The sequence below is a fragment of the Galleria mellonella genome, unplaced genomic scaffold, assembly GCF_026898425.1.
Source record: "Galleria mellonella isolate WM207_F2 unplaced genomic scaffold, CSIRO_AGI_GalMel_v1 utg63, whole genome shotgun sequence".
In the NCBI taxonomy this organism is placed as follows: domain Eukaryota; kingdom Metazoa; phylum Arthropoda; class Insecta; order Lepidoptera; family Pyralidae; genus Galleria; species Galleria mellonella.
This window is the reverse complement of record NW_026442130.1, coordinates 12,146,382-12,170,898: the sequence shown is the minus strand read 5'-3', so window position 1 is coordinate 12,170,898 and position 24,517 is coordinate 12,146,382. Positions and strand designations below refer to the sequence as shown.

The 24,517-nt window shown below is 32.3% G+C and overlaps 2 protein-coding genes across 2 annotated transcripts in view; one reads left to right on the top strand and one right to left on the bottom strand.

The window, feature by feature from the left end:
- On the top strand, positions 1-16,068 carry LOC113521691 (nicalin-1). The gene is made up of 10 exons (XM_026907314.3): positions 1-284; positions 1,018-1,205; positions 1,770-1,956; positions 2,602-2,732; positions 6,212-6,424; positions 7,192-7,416; positions 7,638-7,805; positions 8,758-8,851; positions 9,421-9,550; positions 10,171-16,068. Exons 1-10 carry the CDS (start codon positions 110-112, stop codon positions 10,310-10,312), a joined length of 1,653 nt encoding a protein of 550 aa, XP_026763115.2. The 5' UTR covers positions 1-109; the 3' UTR covers positions 10,313-16,068.
- Positions 16,069-17,054: 986 nt separating this feature from the next.
- LOC113521719 (hemocyte protein-glutamine gamma-glutamyltransferase-like) overlaps positions 17,055-24,517 on the bottom strand; it is a 29,381-nt gene continuing 21,918 nt past the window's right edge. Inside the window, exons 13-15 of the mRNA XM_052899814.1 lie at positions 20,366-20,526; positions 19,358-19,549; positions 17,055-18,468 (exon numbers count right to left, since the gene is read on the bottom strand). Of these exons, the coding sequence (XP_052755774.1) occupies positions 18,376-18,468; positions 19,358-19,549; positions 20,366-20,526 (446 nt within the window). The 3' untranslated portion in view covers positions 17,055-18,375. The remainder of the gene's footprint in view (positions 18,469-19,357; positions 19,550-20,365; positions 20,527-24,517) is intronic.

Genomic DNA, 24,517 nt, shown 5'->3' with positions numbered 1-24,517 from the left:
ATAATGTCATTGACCTATTGTGTCACACGTAAGGTTTTAATTTGATTATGTACTAAGAATTGATTATTGAACAAATTTTTTTAATATCTCTGAATAAGTAGTCTCCAAAATGTGGATAGACGAAGCAGATGGCTTTGCCGAAATTTTTAAGGGCTATTTGCCCTACTATCTGCTTGTGGCTTTGCCTATTTTTATCATCATGTCCCCAGTGAACCCGGTTACAGCTTCTCATGAATTTTCTGTATATAGAATGCAACAATACGACCTTCACACAGTACCCCATGGTAAGTAATCTTTTCTAAATGTACTCTAATTTAATGACTTCAAAATCGATGATGACGGATTTTTAGGTTATCTTGTGTCCAGAGATGTCACTTGTACCAAATCACTGTTTACTTTTACAATCTTATCATTGCCTAAAAAATTTATTGCTCGAATCCATGTGATGTCCTAGAATGCATTTTTTAATAATCAGATTTATAACTTATTGTTAGTTTTTTTTAATAGGTCAAATTAGTTCTAAAGTCTAATAAAAGAATTTTAAGTGATAGTGGGTATCAGTGGCGGATTTATCAGCAGGTTTACTAAGCCCGGCTGGAGCCTAGAGCTGATTTTAGAGGCGACAAATTTGAAGTGATTTTTTTTTATAAAGATACTAAAGTTACAATTTTTATTGACAAAATAATTGCAATTAATATGATGTAAATTTTTTTTTATATTGAATTGCAGAAATTTTAATAGACTACTGCAAAAGTCCGAATCCACTACTGGTGGGTGTTTTTAAGAATGTGGTGGATAGAGAAATCTGTGATATACGTTAAATGGGTTGTAATAAAAATAGAAGAAAATCACAAACCTATTATAATATATTTTTTTGCATAATATAAAATGACAAAAAATAGTCCATCCCCCTTACTACCCAATATTAAAAGTAACATTGACTATTTTAAAATAAATGGTTAATATCACTAATATTATAGTGCTAATAGTCTAAATTAATGTTAATATTAACAACAGGATGCCGCAGTGCCAGCTTCAACTTAGAAGGCCGATCACTCACTTCTTGGAGTACATCCCGCCATTGTGTAGTGGCCAGGGTGGAAGATATCAGCATTGAGCAGTTCATGGAGATTAGGAGCAAAGCTGGTGCACTGCTCCTGGTGCTGCCCAAAAATGATACTGTGTTGACACCTGAAGACAAGGAGGTATGTAATTGAAGATATGAATGGATTAAGGTGATAAACTAAACTGTCTTTAAAGATGTTCTACAACTAAAAGACGTTCATGCTCACTTTTTTACTTTATCCGAGCAGTACATGCTTTATATTATTCTCAATTTTGTGTATAATATAGTATATATCATATATGTGTAAATATATTTGTGTATTCATATATATTAATTCCTTTATATATGTAATTTTAGTATGTATGTATATCAATAATTAGTAGTACCGCATTCAAGTATTCTGATACTTCCCTATGGTTGAGTGGGAGAGAATGCTTTTAGCATTGAGTCTGCCATGTACACATATTTGTACTAATGAATAAATAAATAAATATGTCACATTTTTGGATTTTGGATTATCATCAGATGAGCCATATGCTTGTTTGCCTTCAAAGTAGTACAAAAAGAAAAAAGAAATTGTTACTACCTTCCTTATTTTAAAGTGGGGTAAAATATAAATAAATAAAAATTACATACATTGACTCAAATACAAGTATTTGATCAATCAATCAATCAATATTTATTATTACCAAACTCTTTTCAGCACATTCAACTTCTTGAGATGGCAATGATTCAGAACGAGGTCAATGCACCTGTATATTTTGCTCAGTGGACACCTGATTTTGAGGATATCCTGAGAGACTTGCAGCACAGCTTCATCACCGATGACAAGTCGAAGACGGCTCTGGAAGCTATGTTTAACAGTGTCTCTTCCAATGGATACCAAATTGGTAAGTTGAATGCAAAAGTATACAAATTATCACCAGCACTTTAATGTATCCATAAAATTTAGAAAAGCTTACCATCACACAGCCTCATAGGGTACCTTTAAATCTTTCTCCTATACATTCCGAAAACTGAAGTTTTCGGAATTTATGAATTATAAATTTCATTCAATTTACATTAATAATGTAAGAGTTAGGCAAGAATAACATTTACATTATATGCTAGCAGTACGGGTGAGGTAGAATCATCATCTTGTGTTTGTCACGTTACTCATCTTGCCCCATAGCCAGCTATCAGGCGCCCATGAGCACACACTGTAAACCATTGTTAAGAATCGACACTTTTTGCTCTCCTTTCGCGAGCTCGGAGTGCCATTTGCTTTCTCCCCTGCACTCACCCTTGCACGCTCCTAATGAAGCTATAAAACCCATCAGATACCAATAGCATTAGAACAGTTCGAAACAAAATAGTTTACAAATAATAATTTTACTTAATCTTGAAGAAATTATCACCCAAAACATAGTCCCTTTGCAATTTCTATACCAAATAATGGATAATCATCATCATCATCATCATCTCAGCCATTATTCGTCCACTATAGATTGCCATACTGGATAATCACCAAAGGTTAATTATTATAACTTTTGCAGTGGTATCAGCATCGACCCCTCAGAAGTTAGACTCCAAACCAGTGACCCTGCATGGCAAGTTGGTGGGACGCTCGGGATCTGCGCAGACCATAGTGATTGCCGCGCATTATGACTCTTCTGGTGTTGTGCCTGTTAGTATATATCGAGCCTTTTCAGGAAGAACATCGTAACCGCCATTTTGCATATTTTACAGGAGAGGGTTTTTTTTAAATATTTCTCAAAATATTTATAGCATCAATTTCAAATTTCTACTAAGTGTTATGTGGGCACCTCCCTATTACTTCAAATGTTAAGATTTGTATCAGTACTCTAAAATCACATACATTTGTCGCTTACGTTAAAACTGATGACTGTTATTAGGTAGAGCTGATATGAGTATGTCGATTACGATAATTCCTAAATATCATGAAATAGTAGAAATAATTTTTTGTGAAGTTTTTTTTAACTGTATTTACGAGATACAGTGATAGACAGAGACGGACAAAGTGTCAGAAGTACAAAAAAGTAAAAAAAAATAACCATTAATCACTTTTAAGTGAATTGGCTTTATTAACAAAATGAAATACCAAAAAAGACATAACTCAGTCGTCGTTTTCATTAGTCTCGTTCTCTTGTGTTTTTATTGTAGGGCAAATCCAGATATTCTTTTGCATATACTTCTGGTATGACACCTTTTTAGCACATTTTCTTTAAATCTTCATATTTTGCCTTCGAAATGGGATTTTTTTCAGTGATAGCAGTCTTCGGTTCACGAATGGCTTGTTGATTGAACATCAACAGCTTATTCGGGTCCATTATAGTCGTATTTAAGATAGAATTTGTCGCCTTCAATCGTTCAATCAAATCTAGCGTTACGCAGCTTGCTTGTTTGTATTTTAATTTTGTTTGGTAAGAAGGCTGTTGTATAGGAATTTCAGTCTTTAATTTCACTATTTTTTAAAAGAATTGTCTCATATTTTTTGGATTAGTCCGAGCATTTCCAATCAAAGTTTGCCATTCAGATGGTGCCTTAATGGTTCTTTTCTGTACAAATTCTTCTATTGTCGCATGCACAGAATCTATTGGCATCATACATCTGACATGTCGTATGTCCAGGAATAAGAAAGTTTATAGTCAGCTTTTCAACAAAACTCGCATGATATTGTATGAAATAATACAGCATTAAAATCATGGTTTTATTTTTATTTTGTCCTGCACAACTATCACAGTATAATGCAATTTCATTTTGAGTCCTTCTCTCGTCAACCATTTTAAGGTATTTAAAGATAATAGTACAGATTTAATTTCTTCTTTTCGCTTTCGTTTCATTCCAAAGATAACAAAATGCAGATCTGGTACCGCTTTCATAAATGCTTTCATTATAATAGCTTTCGAGTATAGTAGAAATTTACACTTTGACTGTGAGGTGTTGTTAAGACCTTTTCGAGATCATAGCTCGCACATAAAAAGTTTCTGTAGTCTTTGCTTATTTTTTGATCCTCTAGAAATAGCTTTAATGATCTTTCTTTGTTCTTAATGTGATTCTTGTAAGCAACTGATTCTATCGTTTTTTTCTTTCTTCATCATTCAAATTTTTTATTCTCTCACATTGACCACATTTATCTTTCTTTGGTAAGTGAAATCCTAAGTTAAATTCAGTTTTAAATATTTTTCTAAACTTTTGATAACTTACTGCACCTAAATCTTTCGTTTCATCATCTTTCAAGTAAAAGTTTTTATATAAATAAGTCACATCCCTAAATTCAGTTGGTAAGTACAATTTATTACTATTGTTTCTACAATAGTGTGATTACCCGACAGGCAACTCTTTTATAAATTTATTTACGTTTTGAGTTTGAGATTGACTGTATTTATTTGAAGGCGTGCTTTTGCCGCGTTGGTCAGGTTTTAACTTAAACTTGCAATTTTATGCAATTTAGTGTAACGCAGTGTCATTTGCGAAATATCAAAAGTTTTCAAAACTGCTGGCAACTTTTCTAATATAGTTATCAAAGTTTATGGTATTCATATTTAATTTATTTGAGTATAATAATGTTACAGTTTACGAACAACCCAACGCAAAACGCATTTTGTTTCTACCGCAAGGGACAAGTTTAACTTACGTTGCATAAATTTATTATCGTAAGTGCCAAGTAGGAAGCTTACAATAAACTTAAGAACCTAGTACTATATTGTAAGCGACAGGTATTATACTTACGATCTGTCAGTCGGTGGAGGTTACGTTAAAAAACCGAATGGCTTGTAACTTACGATAAAAACAAAGAATATTAATAAAGTTAATTACATTTCTAATTTGAACTCTAAAATAAGCTATAAGGTGTAAAATCAGTAGATCTGGCGGTTCATATTAAAAAAAGTTTTTGGAATTTTTGGCGCTTACGATCTTCTTCCTGAAAAGGCTCGATATGTTTATATTGGTAATATACTTATAAAAAAAAAAACCCTATAAATGTAGTTCTACCACCTTATTCATGTTTTAAGTCAAGGTACAAACAATACACAATCATATAATATATTCAATAAAATTTCATTAAAATCAGTTGGGCAGTTTCGAAAATTTATATAGGAAACTTTCATATAGGATATATCAATTATATAGGATTTTTTTCATATTTTTATACAATTTAGAATGGCAAACAAGCTGACAGCCCACCTGATGGAAAGTGGTAACCGTCGCCTATAGACATGAGCAGTGCCGTGGACATAACAGAGTATAATGTTTCGCCCATGATACCCCCCATGCGTTGCCATTCCTGAAGACTCAGTTGTTATTCCCCTATACCCTGTAAATTAAAATTAAACACGCCATATCCCATCCTTGAAACCGAAACACAGCCATGCAAACACAACTGCTTTACGGTTCAAACACGAAAAGGACAGAGGTGCCCATGCAAACAACTTTTGTGTTCGCGACATTGTAATCTCTTTGTATAGTTTATAGCGATATTTTATAGTTATTTTTGTTAGCATAAGTCATTAGTTTTTTAATCGTTTAAATTGTTAATTTTATATAGGTTTTCTCTGATGTATTTATAGTTGTAAGTTGAATAAAGCATTTTATTGTGTCGAGTCATTATTACCCACAAGTAGAAATAAGAAAAAGATTGTAAAAATAATAGTAATAAGGATAATTATAACAACTAAATAGACGCCAAATGGTGCCGCTCTGAAGAGTTACGCGTCCCTCTCACACTCGCCCCGTCCCGCTCGCACAGACTCACTAATGTGAGTTGGTACATGTTATCGTGCGACCGGGCGGGTATAAAGATAGGCCGCCTACCGTCGAGCGGCATGCACTGCACTCCCCAACCGATAAGGAAATAGGAGACTCTTCAGTACGGAACCGGGAGCTTCAAGAAAGGAATTTTATCGTTTCTCTCCAGCCTGAACCAGCACCCTACAGTCCACGCTCACCGAGCGGTCAAGCTGTACCGTACATTTTGTACAAAGATAAAACTATTATTAGGGTGCTTTTTGTCTATTTTTGAATTCATGACTCTTGGAGCCTAGAATTAGGTTACATATTACATTGAAGAATCAGAGATACAAAATGTATTTATTCCATCTTGAAAACGGTTGGTATACAATTAATCTAATTTATATTTTGTAGGAATTATCCCAAGGCGCAGATTCCAATGCGTCCGGCGCGGTGGCCGTGCTGGAGCTGGCTCGCATCTTCTCCCGGCTGTACTCGACGCCTGCGGTCCGCGGCGGGCCCACCTTACTCTTCGTGCTCACGTCCGCCGGACACTCCCTCAACTACTTCGCTGCTAAGAAGTGGCTGGAGGAGCAGTTGGATTCAGCCGACGCTTCATTGCTGCAGGTAAGTTTATTCTACAAAAATAATACAGACTTCAATTGTGATAAAACCAGTTATTTTGATTTAAAAACTGTAATTACTAAATCAATTTTTGACAAATTTCCTAGGGGACTAATCTCAAAGTGTTATACTTTCAGATGAAAAAAATAATTTTCCAAATTGGTTTGTAAATGATTGAGTTTTAAGGTAACAAATTAAAAAAAAATACAAACGAATTGAGACATTCTCCTTTTTTGAAGTAGTTGACATTCAGAGGTATTTATCCTTACTAATATTATAAACGAGAGAGTGAATTTGTCTCTTATCTCTTGATGCCATAACGGCTTAACCAATCACTATGTTATTTAACATAGGTATTATATGAAATAGAGAAAAACATAGGTTTCTTTTTATCTTGGTTAGTGAACATATCCAGGTCACGCAGACGAAGTCGCGGGTAAAAGCTAGTAATAAAATAAATCATCATCATCTTCTTACCCTTGTCCCAATCATTTGGGGTCGGCGTAATATGATTTTATCCATATTACAAAAAGATTTGGTTTTTAGTTTTACGACCGGCCACCTGCCTGACCTAACCCTCTATTATATTATATTATAAAATTTAGTAATAAAATAAATATGGTCACGAATAGAATCATATATATATATCAAAGGCGTTATCAGACTGTTGCTATTATGATTAACATGACATAATAGTCGAGGAATGGGCAGCAGCGCCCCTTTAAGAACTGTGCCAAAGCCTAACTGCGGTTAAACTTTTATGTTAACAGGATGTATCCTTCGTCATGTGCCTGGACTCCATCTCATCGTCAGCAACCCTCACCATGCATGTGTCGAAGCCACCGAAGCCTGGTGGTGCGGCACACTCCATCAAGTCGAGACTCGGAGTGCCTATCAACCATAAGAAGATCAACTTGGCTGACGAGACTCTCGCCTGGCAGCACGAGAGGTTCAGCATTAGGAGAATGACAGCATTTACAGTTAGCGCTTTACAGGTAATTAAATCTAAAAACGAATTAAAATAAAATTGTAATTCAATTATATTATTTAAATTGACCTTACTTATTAAAAGTCTAGATTATAGTACATTATGTCATTTATACATAACAACTAATACAATAAATTTATAAAATAGAAAAATGTCAATAGTAGGGGTAAAATAATAAAAATGTTTAAATTTACAAGGCTTCCTTTCAATACCAAATATTATTTACAGAGTCACAAAGAGCCATCAAGGGGATCGCTTCTGGATACACCATCAGAGCTCTCAGCATCAAACCTGATCAAGAATATAGGTGTCCTGGCGCGCGCCCTCGCATCGCACGTGTACAATCTCACGGACGAAGTCAACGATGAGGACGCCATGTTGTATGATGAACTATTGGTATGTCTTCTTTTAAGTACGATTTACATTGAACGGCGTATGTCGAAGTGCACTTTATAATATACTAGCTTTACCTGTGACATTGTCTGCATTTTTTTTATACCACTGGGGTGGCACACGAGCCACCTGATGGTAAACAGTTACCGTAATCTAGGAACGCCTGCAATACCAGGGGCATTACGCTCACGTTGCCGACCCTGATGAAACCTCTTTACTTCATTTTAAAGAACCTCATGCTGTTACCATCTCAACACTATTAATTATTTTTTTAAGGTAAAAGCATTTAAGAATATGTTTAAATTGATAGTCTTTATTCTACCAATATTTGATTGTTATTTCATAGATGGATATTCTATTTATTATTTTTTATATGAAATATATATTAAACTAGCGGCCCGGTACGTGCTTCGCTACGTATAAAGTGAAATAATAAAAAAAAATTAACATCAATATCGCTGACAAATTGCTTTAATCGAAGCACGTCCAAAGTGAAATGACCGCATGAATGACATAACTACATGCTTGTACATGCATGCATGTGTCAACCAACACTGAAAAAAGTTTCAATTTGACAGCATAATCCCCAATAAAAAAAAAAGTTTGAATTTAACACAAAAATCCCCATTAACAAAATAATCTGCCATTTATTGAATTCTCATTTGTTACAAAAAATGTGATAAATGACGAACCGCTCGACCGATTTTGTGCAAACTTCACATAAACCATCTACTAAATAATCCGAACAGAGCCTTAACATTTGGTTTGGACAGGTGAGCCCGTTCTTGAGTTATAAAATTACAACGAAAAGTGGCATTAATTTTTATATATAAAGATAACTGGATAATGGGAATTTTATATGGCAACTACTGGCAAGACCTTTCTTTTGAGGGAGACCTGTGTTCAGCAGTGGACAGTTAACGGCACAACAACAAAACAACAATGTCGTTTTCAGGGCGTGGACGAGGTGGCCATCAAACATTGGTACAAATATTTGTCGTCGCAACCCAGAGCTCCGCAAATAATCACCACACTGCCACCAAATGCTGGTAAGTTTAATTGCATCAATATTTTTTTTTTTGTAAATTCGGCCTGTTCTTATACCTGTTCTCTCATGGAAGACGATTTTTTTTATGGTTGATGGTATGGTATGGTAACCCCGCCTGCGCTAACGGGATACGCTGGCGGAGCACCAGTGAAGGGTGATAGATGAGAATGAAAACAGGTCAGTTAGCCCATCATGATGAATTCATCAGGAATTAACCATGATAGTTTCCAGGGAGAACCGCGAATTTGACCTGGTTGGGTATATTGCTAGCAATGAGATTCTCAGTCTCCATTACTAACAATCCCTTTCCCCCCATGGAAGACGATTAAATTATAAGTGAGGATGAAAGCAGGTCATCTTGACGAATTCCACAAGAATTAACCACAATAGTTTCCAGGTGGAACCGCATTGAGGTGAACCTGATAGGGTACATTGCTAGCAATAGGGCTGTTAGACTCCGTCACTAACAATTCTTTTCCCTTCTATAGTTGACACTTACCACTTTCCATCAGGTGGGCCGTCAGCTTGTTTGCCATTCTAAGTTGCATGAACAAAACTAATGTTTGTCAGGAGTGACGGGAGCATTGGAGCGGACGCTGTCCAGGTACATGGAAATCACCGTGAGTACGCACACGGTCGACAAGCGTGAACCGGAGTATACGCTGTACGGACCCACCCGGGCGCAGTTGTATGTTTACAGGTAATTATTATGTTTATATTATTACTAGATTTATGCCCGCTACTCCGTTTGTGGATTTCAGATGTATGACCTCAATAAAATAGACCAATTCTAATGTATCAAGATGAAACATACTCCAGATTCTAAATTAGAGGTTCAGGAATACAGCTATCGATAGGAACAAAAAAATGCATCAAATTCATGCATTTTTACGTGATGCTGGAACAATCGTACAGACGTACAAAATTCTTAATATTTTTTTTTATTTAATTATCATGAAAATACGTACAAAAAAAAAAACATAAGAATTTTTCATACAATTTTGCATGCTAAATAGTTATGACTACTTTATAATTTTTATATTTATTTTGTCTTATAATTTCTGTATTTTTTTTTATGTGTAAACACTCATTTTGTTTATTAAATAATACGTCAAGATACATTATATGCGTATATAGAATACTGATAATAAAACGAGTCAGCTAATTTGACATTTAACTGACAAAAAGTTGAGTCGATTTTCGAGACCCGAGCCGAGACTCGAGGCTCTATGTATATAACCTAAGGATTACAGAAATAGCGCCTCAAAATTAACCCAATGTTTGACTAATTTTAATACAATTTAATTTCTATTATTACAGTGTAAAGCCGGCCGTGTTCGACTTGATCCTAACGCTGGCTATCGTGGCGTATCTCACAGTTGTATACTTCGCCATACAATTTTTCCCGCGCTTCTACGAAGAGTACGCTCGTTTAGTCACTGGAAAGGCCAAGGTGCAATAGACTACCAACTAAGTCTAAAGAAAACTTTATGTCTTTAACCATAAGAGTAATTTTGCTATATCAAATAGCAACTATTAATATAAAAGAACACATACCTATAGCTGAAAATACCTCAAAATATTATACTATACCTAATATGATGTATATAGATTTTATTTAAAAAAATTGCATCTCTTAATGTGACAGTTTGATTTTTTTTAAGCAAAAATAATCTTTAAAGTAACTACGAAAGATATCAATTTACGAAAAATCAGTAATGTAAATAATAAATCATGATCGAAATTACCTCCTTTCCATCCTTAAATTATTTTAGAATTTAATCTTATAAAAAATAATTACTTTATTTTTAAAATATGTTAAAATAAAAAAAGAGAATGTTGACCAAAATGTACACATGGAATAATATTAAGCAATACACTTTATGTAAATTTAAATTAATTTATTAAGAATTTAATATATTTCTTATGAAAAAAAAAAACATGTCTCGTTTATAAGTATTATTATTAAAGTTAAGATGTTAAATGCATTTTGTTTGTACAAAACTACATTACAAGGAGGCTTCTTATTTTGTTGGTACATTTTTAATTCGATATTTTACCGCGTATTTCAGCAAATTATATAAAATGGAGAATTTCTACAGAAACGGTACAGCCCCCATAGATGTTTTGATTAATAATGAATGAAAAAGACGGTAGATGTTGTTAACTCGTTCTATCTCGTGCTAGGCTCGTTTGCCAGTTGTCTATGGGAGCTAAACTCACAAATTAGAACGGTACCGTAGTAACAAATCGAGAAATGGCTTAAAGTCAGCCAAATGCTATCGAGCAATAGGCTATATGTTTAAATGTGTTAGGAAAAGTAAGGAAAACTTGATCATGAAAGTGTACGAATTAAGTTGTATGTAGGGATCGGTTGTGAGCACACGTGTGTTATCTATTTACCCCATAATGGGGTGGCGTTAAGATGTAAATTGATGAAAACTTGAAAATTGAAATTTGATTTACTCATACTCCCTTATTCATAAAAATGTTTAAACTTACAACAATTATAGTGTTTTGTCTTTTTTATTTTTACGTGTTTCTCAATTTGAAAGAAAGAGACAAAAGATTTATTGTTAAAATAGATCTGTGAGTTTGTTAGAGGTATTTTACTGTCATTACTATACAAATAAGCTCTTAAAATTCGACTCGGTATATCCATTTAAATTTACATTTGTGATGTACATAATATTAACAAGTCAAATTTCAAGTCTTTACCATTTTTTTTTTATTAATCGAATGGTGGGAATATGTTATATTGGATAAGAGGATTGGTTTATTATGTTTTGGTATACTTATATCAGTAGATGAAGCAATTTTTTTTTTTTTAGATTTGTGTTTTTAAAAATTAAAATATTACTAAAATAAATAATGTAAAAATTTATATGTAATTTGGTTTTTAAAAATATATTTGATCAATTTTTTTCAGTATTTTTTTTTCTATTTAATCTAAAATTATTTAGTGCATTAACGCAAATAAATTGCTTCGGCTACCAATAAAAGTTTAAATATAAAGTGATATTATTGGTGAATGTAATGTATGACGTAGGGGGATTGGAATGAACATTGGTAAATCGTGTGTAGAGATTGTGAAATTTCGATTTAAGTTATATACATATTAAGTATTAAATACATTTAATACTTAATAATTGATTTGTGATCTAGAAACGAAAATGGTCAAGTTGTCGAGTGTGTGGACAGCGCCTAATGTTGCTTAACCACTTTACTGTACACAGACTGCCTCAAATTGAACTGCAAACAAAAATAGTACATAATACTCGATGTATGATTTAGTTGTATTGTTCCGTTTATAAAATTATTTAATTTTTTTTTTTACAATTCAGACGTTAAATTAATCCTAACAATAATTCTGTTATTAATAACAGTTACCAATTATTAATAATTATTAAACAATTAGCAATAACAATGAACAATTGTCAGTGATACTTATTAAAATGCATGATGTAAGTGAAGTCGTTAGAATCCTTTGAATGGAGTGTTCTACTATCGTAATAGAATAGTATCTCCAAAAAAAACATTGTTCGAAAACGACAAAAAAATTTACGCCTTCCATACTGTAACTTTTGAATTAGAATGGAGGCTTAAATTTTTTTGTTTTTTTTTTTTATTTTTAACTCAGTAAAGAAGAGAGTTCTCAATTCAGTTTTTTTTTATGTTTATTACCTTATAACTCTGTCAGTTGTAAACTGATTTCCAAAACTTTTTTTTTTTATATAAAAGAATATAGTTATAGATTGATTCCATAGAAATTTTATCAAAATCGATTGAGCAGTTTAGTTTTGAAATCAAAATAATTGGTTTTGTCGTATTTGAAGTCTTTTTTTGTAGAATTTTTTGTATGAATTTTTTATTAATTAAATTTCTATGGATATGGGTATATACTTAGTTATATGTACCTCTAACGATTTCGTTTTCATCCTATGTACCTGTCTTATATAAATACGCGGTTTTTTTTTGCAAACACTTAAAAATACATATTTTAATAATATTTTCTTTAATATTTTACGACTATAATTAATTATTTAAAGTTTTTCATAACTTCACCGTCCTTGCTTGAATGTTCCTGAAATCGATATGAATTTATGAAGTTACATTCTTTTGTTTATTTTATTATTTTCTGAATGACAGCTGTCTTAGCTGGTTTCTGTAACAAATTGGAAGTTAGTTGTCATGGAAAAAAAATTACTATGCACTATGTAATAGAGCTGTATTTCTATTTATTGTATAGAAATTATATTCAATAATGATGAATTTCATATTAAGAATGTATATGACCAACTTTTTTTTTATTTTATTTGAATTTCGAAGAGGATCAAAGGAAAAAATATATGAGGATATTGTAATGTAACTACCGGTTGTACTTATGTGTAATTAATTTCTTTTTTAAAAGGCCGGCAGCACACCTGTTATGCCTTTGGTTTTGCGGGTGATCATGGGCGGCGGTAGTTACTTACCATTAAGTGAGCCGTGTGCATGTTTGCTCCGTGTGTTATAAAAAAAAATTTGCTTACACTCAACGCTTAACAGGCGCGCATTCAAATCCGTGCTAACGTCACAGTCAGTCACAGAATGGTCCTGAAATTAGTCGAGCTTTCTTAACTTATATATAAAGAATGTAAAACTTCAAGATTCTAGACACAGTGGTTTCTGCTGCACTTTGTTATATGGGTCAGTCTGTTAACGAACACCCTCTTTTATGTGTGTATGTGTTTTATTACATTTTGTAACTGCGAACACGTCTTAACAGTCAAATTAATAATTAGGTTCATGTTATTAATTTTTTTATGCAACTTAGAATGGCAAACAAGCTGACGGCCCACATGATGGAAAGTGGTAACCGTCGCCTATAGACATGAGCAGTACCATGCACATAACAGAGTATACTGTTTCGCCCATGATATCCCCGCCTCCCATTTGTTACCATTCCTGAGGACTAATGTGTTATTCCTCTGTACCCAGTAAATTCACGCCATATCCCACCCTTCAAATCGAAACACAGCCATGCAAACACAACTACTTCACGGTGGAAATACGAATGGGATAGAGGTGCCCAAACAAACGACTTTTGTACAAAGTCTCCCTCTGGTAATAATTTATTTTTGTTTGTGTACATAATGTTAATCTTTATAATCTGTATTATTCTTTGAAAAGAACAATAAAGTTTTCATTTATTTATTCATTCATTCATTCATTCATGTAAATAATCCATAAAATGGAGATACAGCTCTGTATAGTTAAATATTTTACCACGCATGTTATTTTTATTATTTCTTATGTTACTAGTTTATGTAAATAGATTAAGGTTAAATTATACAGTTTACGGTTTTAAGGTCTCAATGGAAGATTTTTTAATTGTAGTCGAGTGTCTTTTGTCTGGAATCTTTCTAAATAATAAATGGGATAAATATTTTGCATAATATGTTCGTAGGTTTACGTTAAGGGCGTTTATAACTTTTGCTTACCGAAGTGTGGCAACGTCGGAATTATCTGTAAATTTTCAAAAATTGTTCAAACAGTGGCGGATTTGCAGTCTTGGCCGCCCTAGGGCCCAGGCCATGTACTAAGTACCAGCCACCTCTTTCTCAGCACCCCTCATACATAATGAATGTAATTTTTTGCCAACTTTTATCGAAATCGATTAATGTAGTTAACTATAATATCTGCTGGTTTGTAATATTAAATAAAAATAGAGGTAGGTTTTGAGATTTTTTTTTTTGATGGGTGAAAATGGTATGCCCGCCTGCGCTGACGCACGCTGGCGGAGCACCAGTGAAGTACCAGGTTTTGAGACTGGTGGCTCAGAATCGAAAACGCATTGTCAAAGAACCGAATGGGTACTGACAAAACACTGCATGGTATCTTAGTAGCTTAGCATAACGATATAAAAGTGGAGCAAAATATGTAAATCTTAAAAAAAGACTTTCTTTTTTTGGTTATATTTTTTCTATGTTTATTACCTTGTAACTCCGTTATTTTTAAGTTGATTTGAAAAGTCTTTCTTTTTATACAACTAACAATGGCAACAAGCTGACGGCCCACCTGATGCAAAGTGGTAACCGTCGCCTATAGACATGAGCGGTACCATGGACATAACAGAGTATACTGTTTCGCCTATAATACTCCTCTATGCGTTTTTTTTTTGTGTTTTTATGTGACGGGATATACTTTCAAATTAGTTTTTGTTATTGTTATATCAAGCGTTAAGTATTCATTGCTGAACGTAAGGGGGGTTTTGTCAATAATTGCCATGCTTGGCAGGCGGGTTGGCAACCGCAGTTTGATTTTTGGTGACGTTTTAAGAGGGACGCTGCTGTCCATCATGTGCTCCCATACTCGTCTCTAACGACATCCACGGGAAAGAAAGGGGTGGCCTATTCTATGCCGGGACGTACACAGCTTTCAGATAAGTCCCATAGAAATTTTTAAATAGAAGTAACTGATTTTGCCAGTTGGTTTTTTTTGAGCAACGAAATCTATTTTAGAATTAGCCGCCTGTCCCGGCGTCGCACGGGTGGACATTTTTACATTTTAAAAAGTGGCCATTAAGGCTGCACACGCGACGGAAGCTTAAAAATGGAATAACTTCTCCCGTTTTCCCTAAATTTCCCTTCACTGCTCTGCTCCTATTGATCGTAGCGTGACGAAAAGTATACTATAACCTGCCCAGAAGTATGAAGAATAATTGTATCAAGTTTCGTTAAAATCCGTCTAGTAGTTTTTGTTTCTATAACGAACATGCAGACAGACAGACAAAAAATTTACTAATTGCATTTTTGGCATTGGTATCGATCACTAATCACCCCCTGATAGTTATTTTGGGAATGTATTTCATGTACAGAATTGACCTCTACAGATTTATTATAAGTATAGATGGATTACGTGCACGTCCACGATATCATCGCGGAAAATCAAATGTTCCAATGATAACAAATTTTGAAAAATCTTCGCAATTGACACAAGATTGATTACCTTACTATTCTAATATGAATCAAAAGATTAAATCGAAAAAATATGGTGGTAAGTCAAGTACATATATATATGTTTAGGGAAATGGTAAAATAAATATATATTGTATTAGTCACAGGTGTGGATTTGTCTGCGGTATTAGTGTTTTAGAACAAAATAGTAACATATGGTTGTTGTAAGTGAAAATGGTAAACCCTACATGGAATTGATAATTAAAGTTTTGTTTTTAAATTGTGTTTTATTTTAGTCCAAAATTACATTATAAAATAAGTAAATAATACTAGTTTTAATACGCGACTTCGTCGGCATGACCGGGATGATAAGTAGCCTGTGTCCTTTTGTACTTCGAATTGGTAAAACTGTTAAGGGGCTATGAGGTGAAAAACAAACAAAACATTTTCGCATAATATTAATAAGGAGTGACCGCCAGTCCTGTAGTAAAGCGAGAAGTGATCGCTCTAACAGCGAGATGTTAAGGGCGCCAAAAAATGGGGAAAATAATTTTTACTTTAAACTACTTAATTTAAATTTAATAGGTACCTATTGATGTTTGCGATAAAAGTTGATTTTTGTAAAATTGGACGATTTTATTAAGTTAACATAAAACCAAAGTACAAGAAGTGTGTGTAGGTATGTGTATATATGTGTATGTATGTATATATATGTATTTATGTGTGTAAGTTTTTATTTATTTATGTATTAATGTTATATTATTATTCATGTACTTTTATTATTTACATATGTACGTATATAGAGCTGTTTTTATTGTATTATATATTCAATTTTTTACTGGGTATTATTAAGTTTATCTTTAATTATACGGTTACCCTTATACATTCTATAGTTTTCTTTCAGCTTCTCAAAGATTGACTGTAAGAGATCCCTTTATGGGATAAGTCCGCCATTGTATATTAAATCATTTATCAGTGCTCAATTTGAATTACCTATGTACAATAAAGATTTTATAATACAAGAAGACGTGAAGTGAAAGTTGCCTAAAGAGCGCTGAAAAACAATCACGCTTTACCCTAAGAGCTTGGCCCTTAATCAGGGTAGCGCCTAACCTTACATTCCCACCCTCGGTTCTATGATCAGTATGTAATGTTAGATAACGTATAATATTAAAAATTTCACAGTTTAGAGACCATTTGGCAACTCTTAGATAATATAGTCTTTGTTTTTTAGGAATTATTATAAATATTAATAAAACCAATAACTAATAAAAAAACAGTTTATTATATAAAATGTAAATATTAAAAATATTACTTTATAATCAACACGTACAATTTATTATTTTCTTCAATAAAATCTCCATTTGTAATGGAACTTAAACTAATCTTAAGTTACAGCTACCGTAAGCTTATATGGCCTATATTATAGAGAGTATACAAAATAAAAAAAAATATATAATGAGAATTTTATCTACAATAGAGATCTATGGACTTGCATAGATGAGGAACTTTTGTTCAGAAGATCATGCAAAGGTCGCAGTGTCACCGATTTTTCTGTCAGATGAAGCCCGTCTTTCAATAATAATAATAACTTGTGTTCGTGAAGGACTAAATTTCACATTATATCAGGATGGGATCTGATGGTAGTTACCGCGGACTACCGTGCTTTCTATAAATTTTGACAGATAAAAAAAGTATGTCGAGAATTGTCCATAGAATTAGACAAATATTAATGTTGCCTCATCTACACATGTCATATTTATAAAAATACAATAATAATATGCTTATAACTATTATCTATAGTGCTTTTTTTTTAAATCATAAAGCGAGCAGTGTAGTGCATTTAAAAATTATATATCTGTGGTGAGTTTTTTTTTAAATAAGATCGCCACAATAGTGTGCGATAATAAAAAATAATTAGGTTAATTTTTGTCTATGGCACATATTGAGCACGCAATTTAAAACTATCTCCTTAATTACGCAAAATAACTTCTAAAAAAATACTTTCCTTTTTATTGTGAGAGGTGCAAAATAAATGCACTTCTACACTTATGTTATTTTCATTGAAAGATTTATTTTACGTATTTATTATATAATGTATTATCTTTAAACGTAAGTAAATAAATATTAAATGACCTTCTTTTCCAGTTTCACTGGACTATTCTTATCTCTTTTCTACAAAAATACATATCGCAAAAACAATTTTTAAATTTAATAATGTGCGATTTTTGGAAATAGTTTTTAGTGATATTTATACAAGCAAAAATAATATTTATAATATGAAATTTAATATTAACCTCAAAAAATAAATGGCTTCATTATTTTTCTTTTTTTATCGCAGAAAATATAATTCATAGTAAATTAATTATATAAAAGTAGAGGGCAAAATGCATCCTTGGAGAAGATGAATTGGTACAAAATGTGCTTTGTTTCTATTCATGGCAGTATTTAATGAATACTTAATAAAGAGTTAATATATCACCTCAAATGTCCGAAATGGCTACAATGCTTGTTTCATTATAATCATAACATTCCTTATAGATTTTCATTTTGTTTCGAACCTTATTACATCAGAATATAAAGTCGTTTATCCTTCAAACACGTCTACGCTAGCAGCACCATTAATGTCCTTCAGTTGAACCGATTTGAATGTGGCCACGATGTTTATTTTGCCAAGTTTCTGTGAAAGAAGATATGAATATGCTTTAATTTATTTATTTACCTCTTTATTACACTAAAAATATAAAAAATAAACAATGAAAGAAAATTCACGTGAAATACAGTAATTAAGCGATAAATTTACCAGCAGGCTGCATAAATTTGAAGCCAAAAGGCACAATTTTATTTAGTAAAAATTTTAATTAGGACAATTTGGAACTGAGGTACTGAATTGTAGAGGTCGGAAGGGTAGCAACATTTGAATAGCCTACTGGCGGCAAATGTGTAAATCCTCCACTGCTTACTTTATAAATAAAATTAATTATAACAATCACGGAAAGGGGTAGCCGTCGCTTACGAACAAAAACAGCATCATGGACAGCATAGAATTAGTACACTGCGATATTCATGGTACCACTCATGTATTGCCATTCTTGAGAATTAGGCTTTTTTTTTAATGGTTGATAATTGAATGGTAACCCCGCTTGTGCTATCAGTATAAACTGGCGGAATACAATGAGAGACGATAGGTGAGGATGACCGCAGGCTAGTTGGCCCTTCGTGACGAATTCCAGAAGATTTAACTTCGATTATTTCCAGGAGAAACTGGAACTGCATGGAGATCGGCCTGATAGAGAATATTGCTAACGATGGGACTATTAGACCCCATTGCTAACAATACCTTTACCAATAGAATGTTGTGCTTTTGTACCCTGTAATTTCACTGCCATATCGTACCTTTCAAATTGAAACATAGCTAAGCATCCTGTTTTATAGAAAAAATACAAGCAGGACAGAAGTAAAGCAGATTGCTTCTGGTAATTCTAATAAAAAATTGAATTTGTTGGAATACAAACTATCAAATAACACAAGATCATAAAAAAATTTAACTCGTTGTAAAAGCTACTTACGTTGGGCTGTACTGGTAGTTCAGCAGTTAACAGACCATGGGGAGCTACATCAGCGGCGGGTAGGCGGAGTGTACGGCCCACAATACCAGTGGAGGTCACCCTGAACTCGCAGCCGGTCAGGGCCTCTTCTAATGGGTTTGTGAAGGACAGTATCGCTGTGGTTGGCTGGCCGAGTACCAGATCTTCGTTAAACTGAAATGATTATTATTTTACAGTATACTACGAGAAGATATTCAGCTATTGATGCTCCTTTCCACTTTGGGTTTGCTGGAAAAGAACTGTTTTAAAGTTTCATTACTTCTGTCATATTTGTTATGTATAATTAGTATGTACAATAAAGTATGAAATAAATAAATAAAGGATTGATAGATTGATAGAATATTCGAGTATCTTGATACTTGTTAAAAAAATCGAATCGTAACTCCAGTCTGAGAACACGGATAAATACTCGAGTAACTGAATATTTGTTAAATATCCGAGCTTCGACTTAGCCTGACAACAATAGAGAATTTACAAATGTGTTGCCGGCCTTTTAAAATGGAATATGCTTTTTTCTACTATAAATATATTCTTATATAGTATATTTATAGTAGTTTAATTTTTATACTAAAATTATTAGTTTTGTCACAGTTAAAGTCACAAAAAAAGTTTTTTTTTGTGACACACAATACGGTTTTTTTATACCACTGAAGTGGCAAACAAGCATACGGCCCACCTAATGGTAAGTGGTTACCGTAGCCTATGAACACCTGCAATACCAGAGGTATTACGCGTGCGTTGCCGACCTTGAAGAAACCTCTTTAAATATGTATAATTTCGTCCATTCACGCCAATCTTCGAAACCGCTAAACCGATTTTAATGAAGTTTGTAACTTCAACTTGAGAAGTAGGATAGTTCTTATCCCGATAAGAAAAATGGACCCGCTAGATGGCGATAGGAGGTACACCAACGTTTGCTCAGTTAGTATAGTAATATACCTTGATGTAATATATATATAGTATAGTAACCTTGATGTTAATGTTGGGCTTTAGAATTTGGAAGTCATCGTCATCAGCCCATGACTGCTTGGTCTCTTCCACGATCACCATCGCTGATATCTTCATGTTGCAGTACTCCACCAGCTTCGGCAGGTAGTCACTTGCCGTCACCAATATGCTTATTTGTTCACCTGTCAATTATTGATAGTTTATATATTATTTTAAGTACACAATCGGGACTTAATGCGATGAAAAAGCTACAGGTAAATATATTTCATATTTCATATTTCTTTATTAACCAATGTAACAATTTTCGTCACACAATGGCAAGTCAATATTTACATTATAATTTTGAAATTAATAAAATAAATAATAACAATAAGATTTAAATTATAAAATAAAATTACAAATGAATTATAGTTAACATTATAAATTAGTTACTACATGTCAATATAAAGGTAACCATATAACAATAATGATGATTTCAAGTTATAAAATTTTTATTGTCACACTCCTTACAGTTAAACCTAAATAAATAATAATGCTATAATTCAATATTGGCATTTAGGTATTCGGTCACGTTGTAAAAAGGATGTTCTTCAAAATATGTCTTTATTTTATTTTTAAATTCATTTCGCGGCAATTGCGTTGCTGTATTGGGTAATTTATTGTACATTTTTATTTTTAGATATATGCCTTGTTTCATAGTTTTTGTTAGTCGTGTTCTTGGCAATTCCAATTTGTCTTTATTTCTCGTGGCGTAACTATGAATGGCTGAATTTTTGCGAAGAGTACCTCCTTTATCATATATTTCAAGTAAAGAATTATATATGAACAACGATGACACTGTCATTATACGTTGTTGGATAAAGTGAGGTCTAACTGAGGTGCGTTTATGAATTCCGCATAAAATCCTCATAGCTCGCTTTTGTTGCCTTAAAACTTTTAACACGAGAGCTGCATTGCCCCAAATTGTAATACCGTATGATAACAACGACTGAACATATGCAAAGTACACCATTCTCAGAGCTTTTTTGTTATTAGTTGCTTAAGTTTACTCAAGGCATAATTGGCGGATGCTAGTTTACTACATAATTTTTCAATATGCGATTCATGGCTAACTGTACTATCTATCGTATATCCTAAAAATGTTGTACTCTGACTATAAACATTGTTTGGAGGTGATTTTTTATTCTTACGGGTACTGTAAGACATAAAAACATTTTTCGCTGTATTTAGTATAATGCCATTGGCTTGAAACCAAACATCTAATAAATTTATGATGTTATCCATCATTCTATTCAATTTATTTCTATATTTATTTCTTAATCCTACATGTGTATCATCAGCAAATAGAGTCACAAATGCTTCCTCTGGTAAATTTGCCGGAAGATCATTAATGTAAATAAGAAAAAGAATTGGTCCAAGTATGGAACCTTGAGGAATGCCTATATTAATTTTATGTATGTGGGATATAGTATTATCATTTAATGTTACTACTTGTGTCCTATTATTTAAGTATGACTGCATCATTTTTAGTGATTTATGTTCAAATCCATAGTATTGTAATTTGCTCAATATTATGTCGTGCCTTAAACAATCAAAAGCTTTGGTAAGATCACAAAATACGCTTACACATTTCATGGACCTATCCAAAGACTCCAATATAAATTCCATAGTTTTTGTAATTGCCATTGTGGTGGACCTTCCTGTTCTAAAGCCATATTGTTTGTCAGTAAAAAGATTGTTTTCCTCAAAGTGTCTTACTATACTTTTCTTTAATATTATCTCCATAATTTTAGATAAGACTGGCAGAATACATATTGGACGATAATTGGAGGGGTCCTCAGCGTCACCTTTTTTAAATATAGGGATAATTTTACCACATTTAAAAACATCTGGAAAAGTTCCGTTGTCAATGCAGGAATTAACAACATCAAGTAATAAGTAAATTAATTTATCATTATTGAATATAAGTTCCAATATCTTGTAATCCATGTCATATATATCTCTAGATTTTTTATTTTTTATAGAACGCATAATTTTTAACAATTCGTCTCGAGTAATTCTTTTAAATATTATCGTTTTATCTGGCTTTTTTGTTCTTGATAAAAGTTCATAGTTTTTATTTTTATCCGTTTTTATTTTATCGCTTAGTTCTTTACCAATATTACAATAATAACTGTTAAAAAAATTTGCAATCAAGTTTGGGTTTGTTATTATTGTTCCAGTTTGTGTTTTAATTTTGTTTATATTACGTGTTAGTCGATTTGTCTTATTTATTAATCTGGATATGGTATTCCAACACTCTTTTACTTTATTTTTAGAATTTTTAATATTGTATGAGATTTGTATTCTTTTTGCAGTAATCATTACTTTTTTTAAACATTTTTTAAATTTATGAATTCTTTGTTTACGTTTTTCAGAAGGAAGAACACATTGTAGAAATTCAAGTTTATTTAGAGTATCCCTAGATTTCAGTATTCCTTTTGTTTCCCATACTGGTTGATTTTTAACTACGTAAGTTTTCTTTTTTGGAAAGGCAATGTCATAGAAATATTTTAGTCCAAGTACAAAAGTTTCAGCCTTTTTATTTGGGTCATTACATTTAGATATATCATAATGGAAAAATTTGTCAATATTAATTAAGTGATGGAAATAATTACAGTTACTTTTAGAAAAGTGTCGTCTAATAATATAGTTTTGAACATCCTTTTTACTTGCATGCCTAGTTTTATACGCATAACTAAGTCGAATAACATTGTGGTCTGATATCTTATAATCTAATACTAAGCCTCTAACGGATTTGTCCTTAAAATTAGTTATAAAATTGTCTATACAGGATTCAGTACAATCTGTAATACGAGTAGGCTCTTTGATAAGAATATACTTCATATTGAAATTATTTAATACAACTTTAAAATCTTTTAGGTATTTATTGTTATTTTGAAAATCTAAATTGAAGTCACCAGTCAAAATTATGTCTTTATTTTCTTTACAAATTTTATTTAAAAGTTTAGAGATGGTGTCATAAAATATATTCATATCATAATTTGCTCTATATACACAAATTATAATAATGCGTGACAACTTTAACTCGATTGCAGTTATTTCACAATGTAATTCTTCTGACATTCGTCCTATATCATTACGAACACGATATTTTATTCCATTTTTTACATAAATAGCAACACCGCCATGTTTGTTATTCGTTCTACAAAAATAAGATCCTAATTGAAAGTTATTAATATGTATAATATTAATTTGCAATTCTGTTACCCAAGTTTCACTTAAGCACAAGATATCACATTTAAATGTTGATGTCAACAATTCTATGTCTTCTATTTTATTATTCATACATTGTACATTAGAATGCAAAATTGTCATTTCTTCATCTCTCGAGACGTCTGTTTTATAAAATTTTGGTGTGATGTTTTACAATTTTCATTACTATATGTAGGGAAGGTAAATGAAGATGAATTATGAAATTTATTATTAATCATCTGAGAAATTGCTAGGCGTTTCTCTTTTTGAAGAATAACACCTCTATAAATGTCATTTGATTCGAAATATTTTATTTTATTATAGTTTATAGCTAAACTATGTAACTGCTTGTTGATATCGTATATTTCATAATCATTGCGCTTATCGTATTTTATACTCATTATTAGCAATTCATATTCCCGAGAGCGGTCAGTGTTCAAAATTTTACTTAATAGTTGAGGATATATATTCATAGTTTGTTTCTGACTGTATTCATCAATAAATATAATAACTAGATCATTTTTTCCAAATCCGGAGACATGCGTCGAATAATTTTCTAATATTTTATCGGGACCAGCAAACGGCTTACATATGTTAGTAACGCTATTGTATCTATAACAGATTCGCTTGAAATACTCTCCTAGTCCTTTTCCCGTTTTGCCAGAAAATATTAAAATTTTCCCTTTTTCCTGACATGACTTTTCTATGGTTTTTATTTTATTATTATCATTTTCTGTGGTTTTAGACGGTTTTGTCAGATAATTTCTGTAATTCATTTTCGAATTGTGTATTTCAATTGGTTGACATGTTTCTCGTTGTAATTGTGTATATTCCTTTTGTAGTTTTTTAATTTTTTTATTCTGTTGTCCAATTTTTTTAAACAGTTTTCTATTCTTGTATACACTACTACCTTTAATG

Coding starts and splice junctions, on each gene's coding strand:
- LOC113521691 (XM_026907314.3), top strand. CDS start 110: ATGTGGATAGACGAAGCAGATGGCTTTGCCGAAATTTTTAAGGGCTAT. Junction 2,733..6,211: donor ACTCTTCTGGTGTTGTGCCT/GTTAGTATATAT, acceptor TATATTTTGTAG/GAATTATCCCAAGGCGCAGA. Junction 7,806..8,757: donor TGTTGTATGATGAACTATTG/GTATGTCTTCTT, acceptor TGTCGTTTTCAG/GGCGTGGACGAGGTGGCCAT.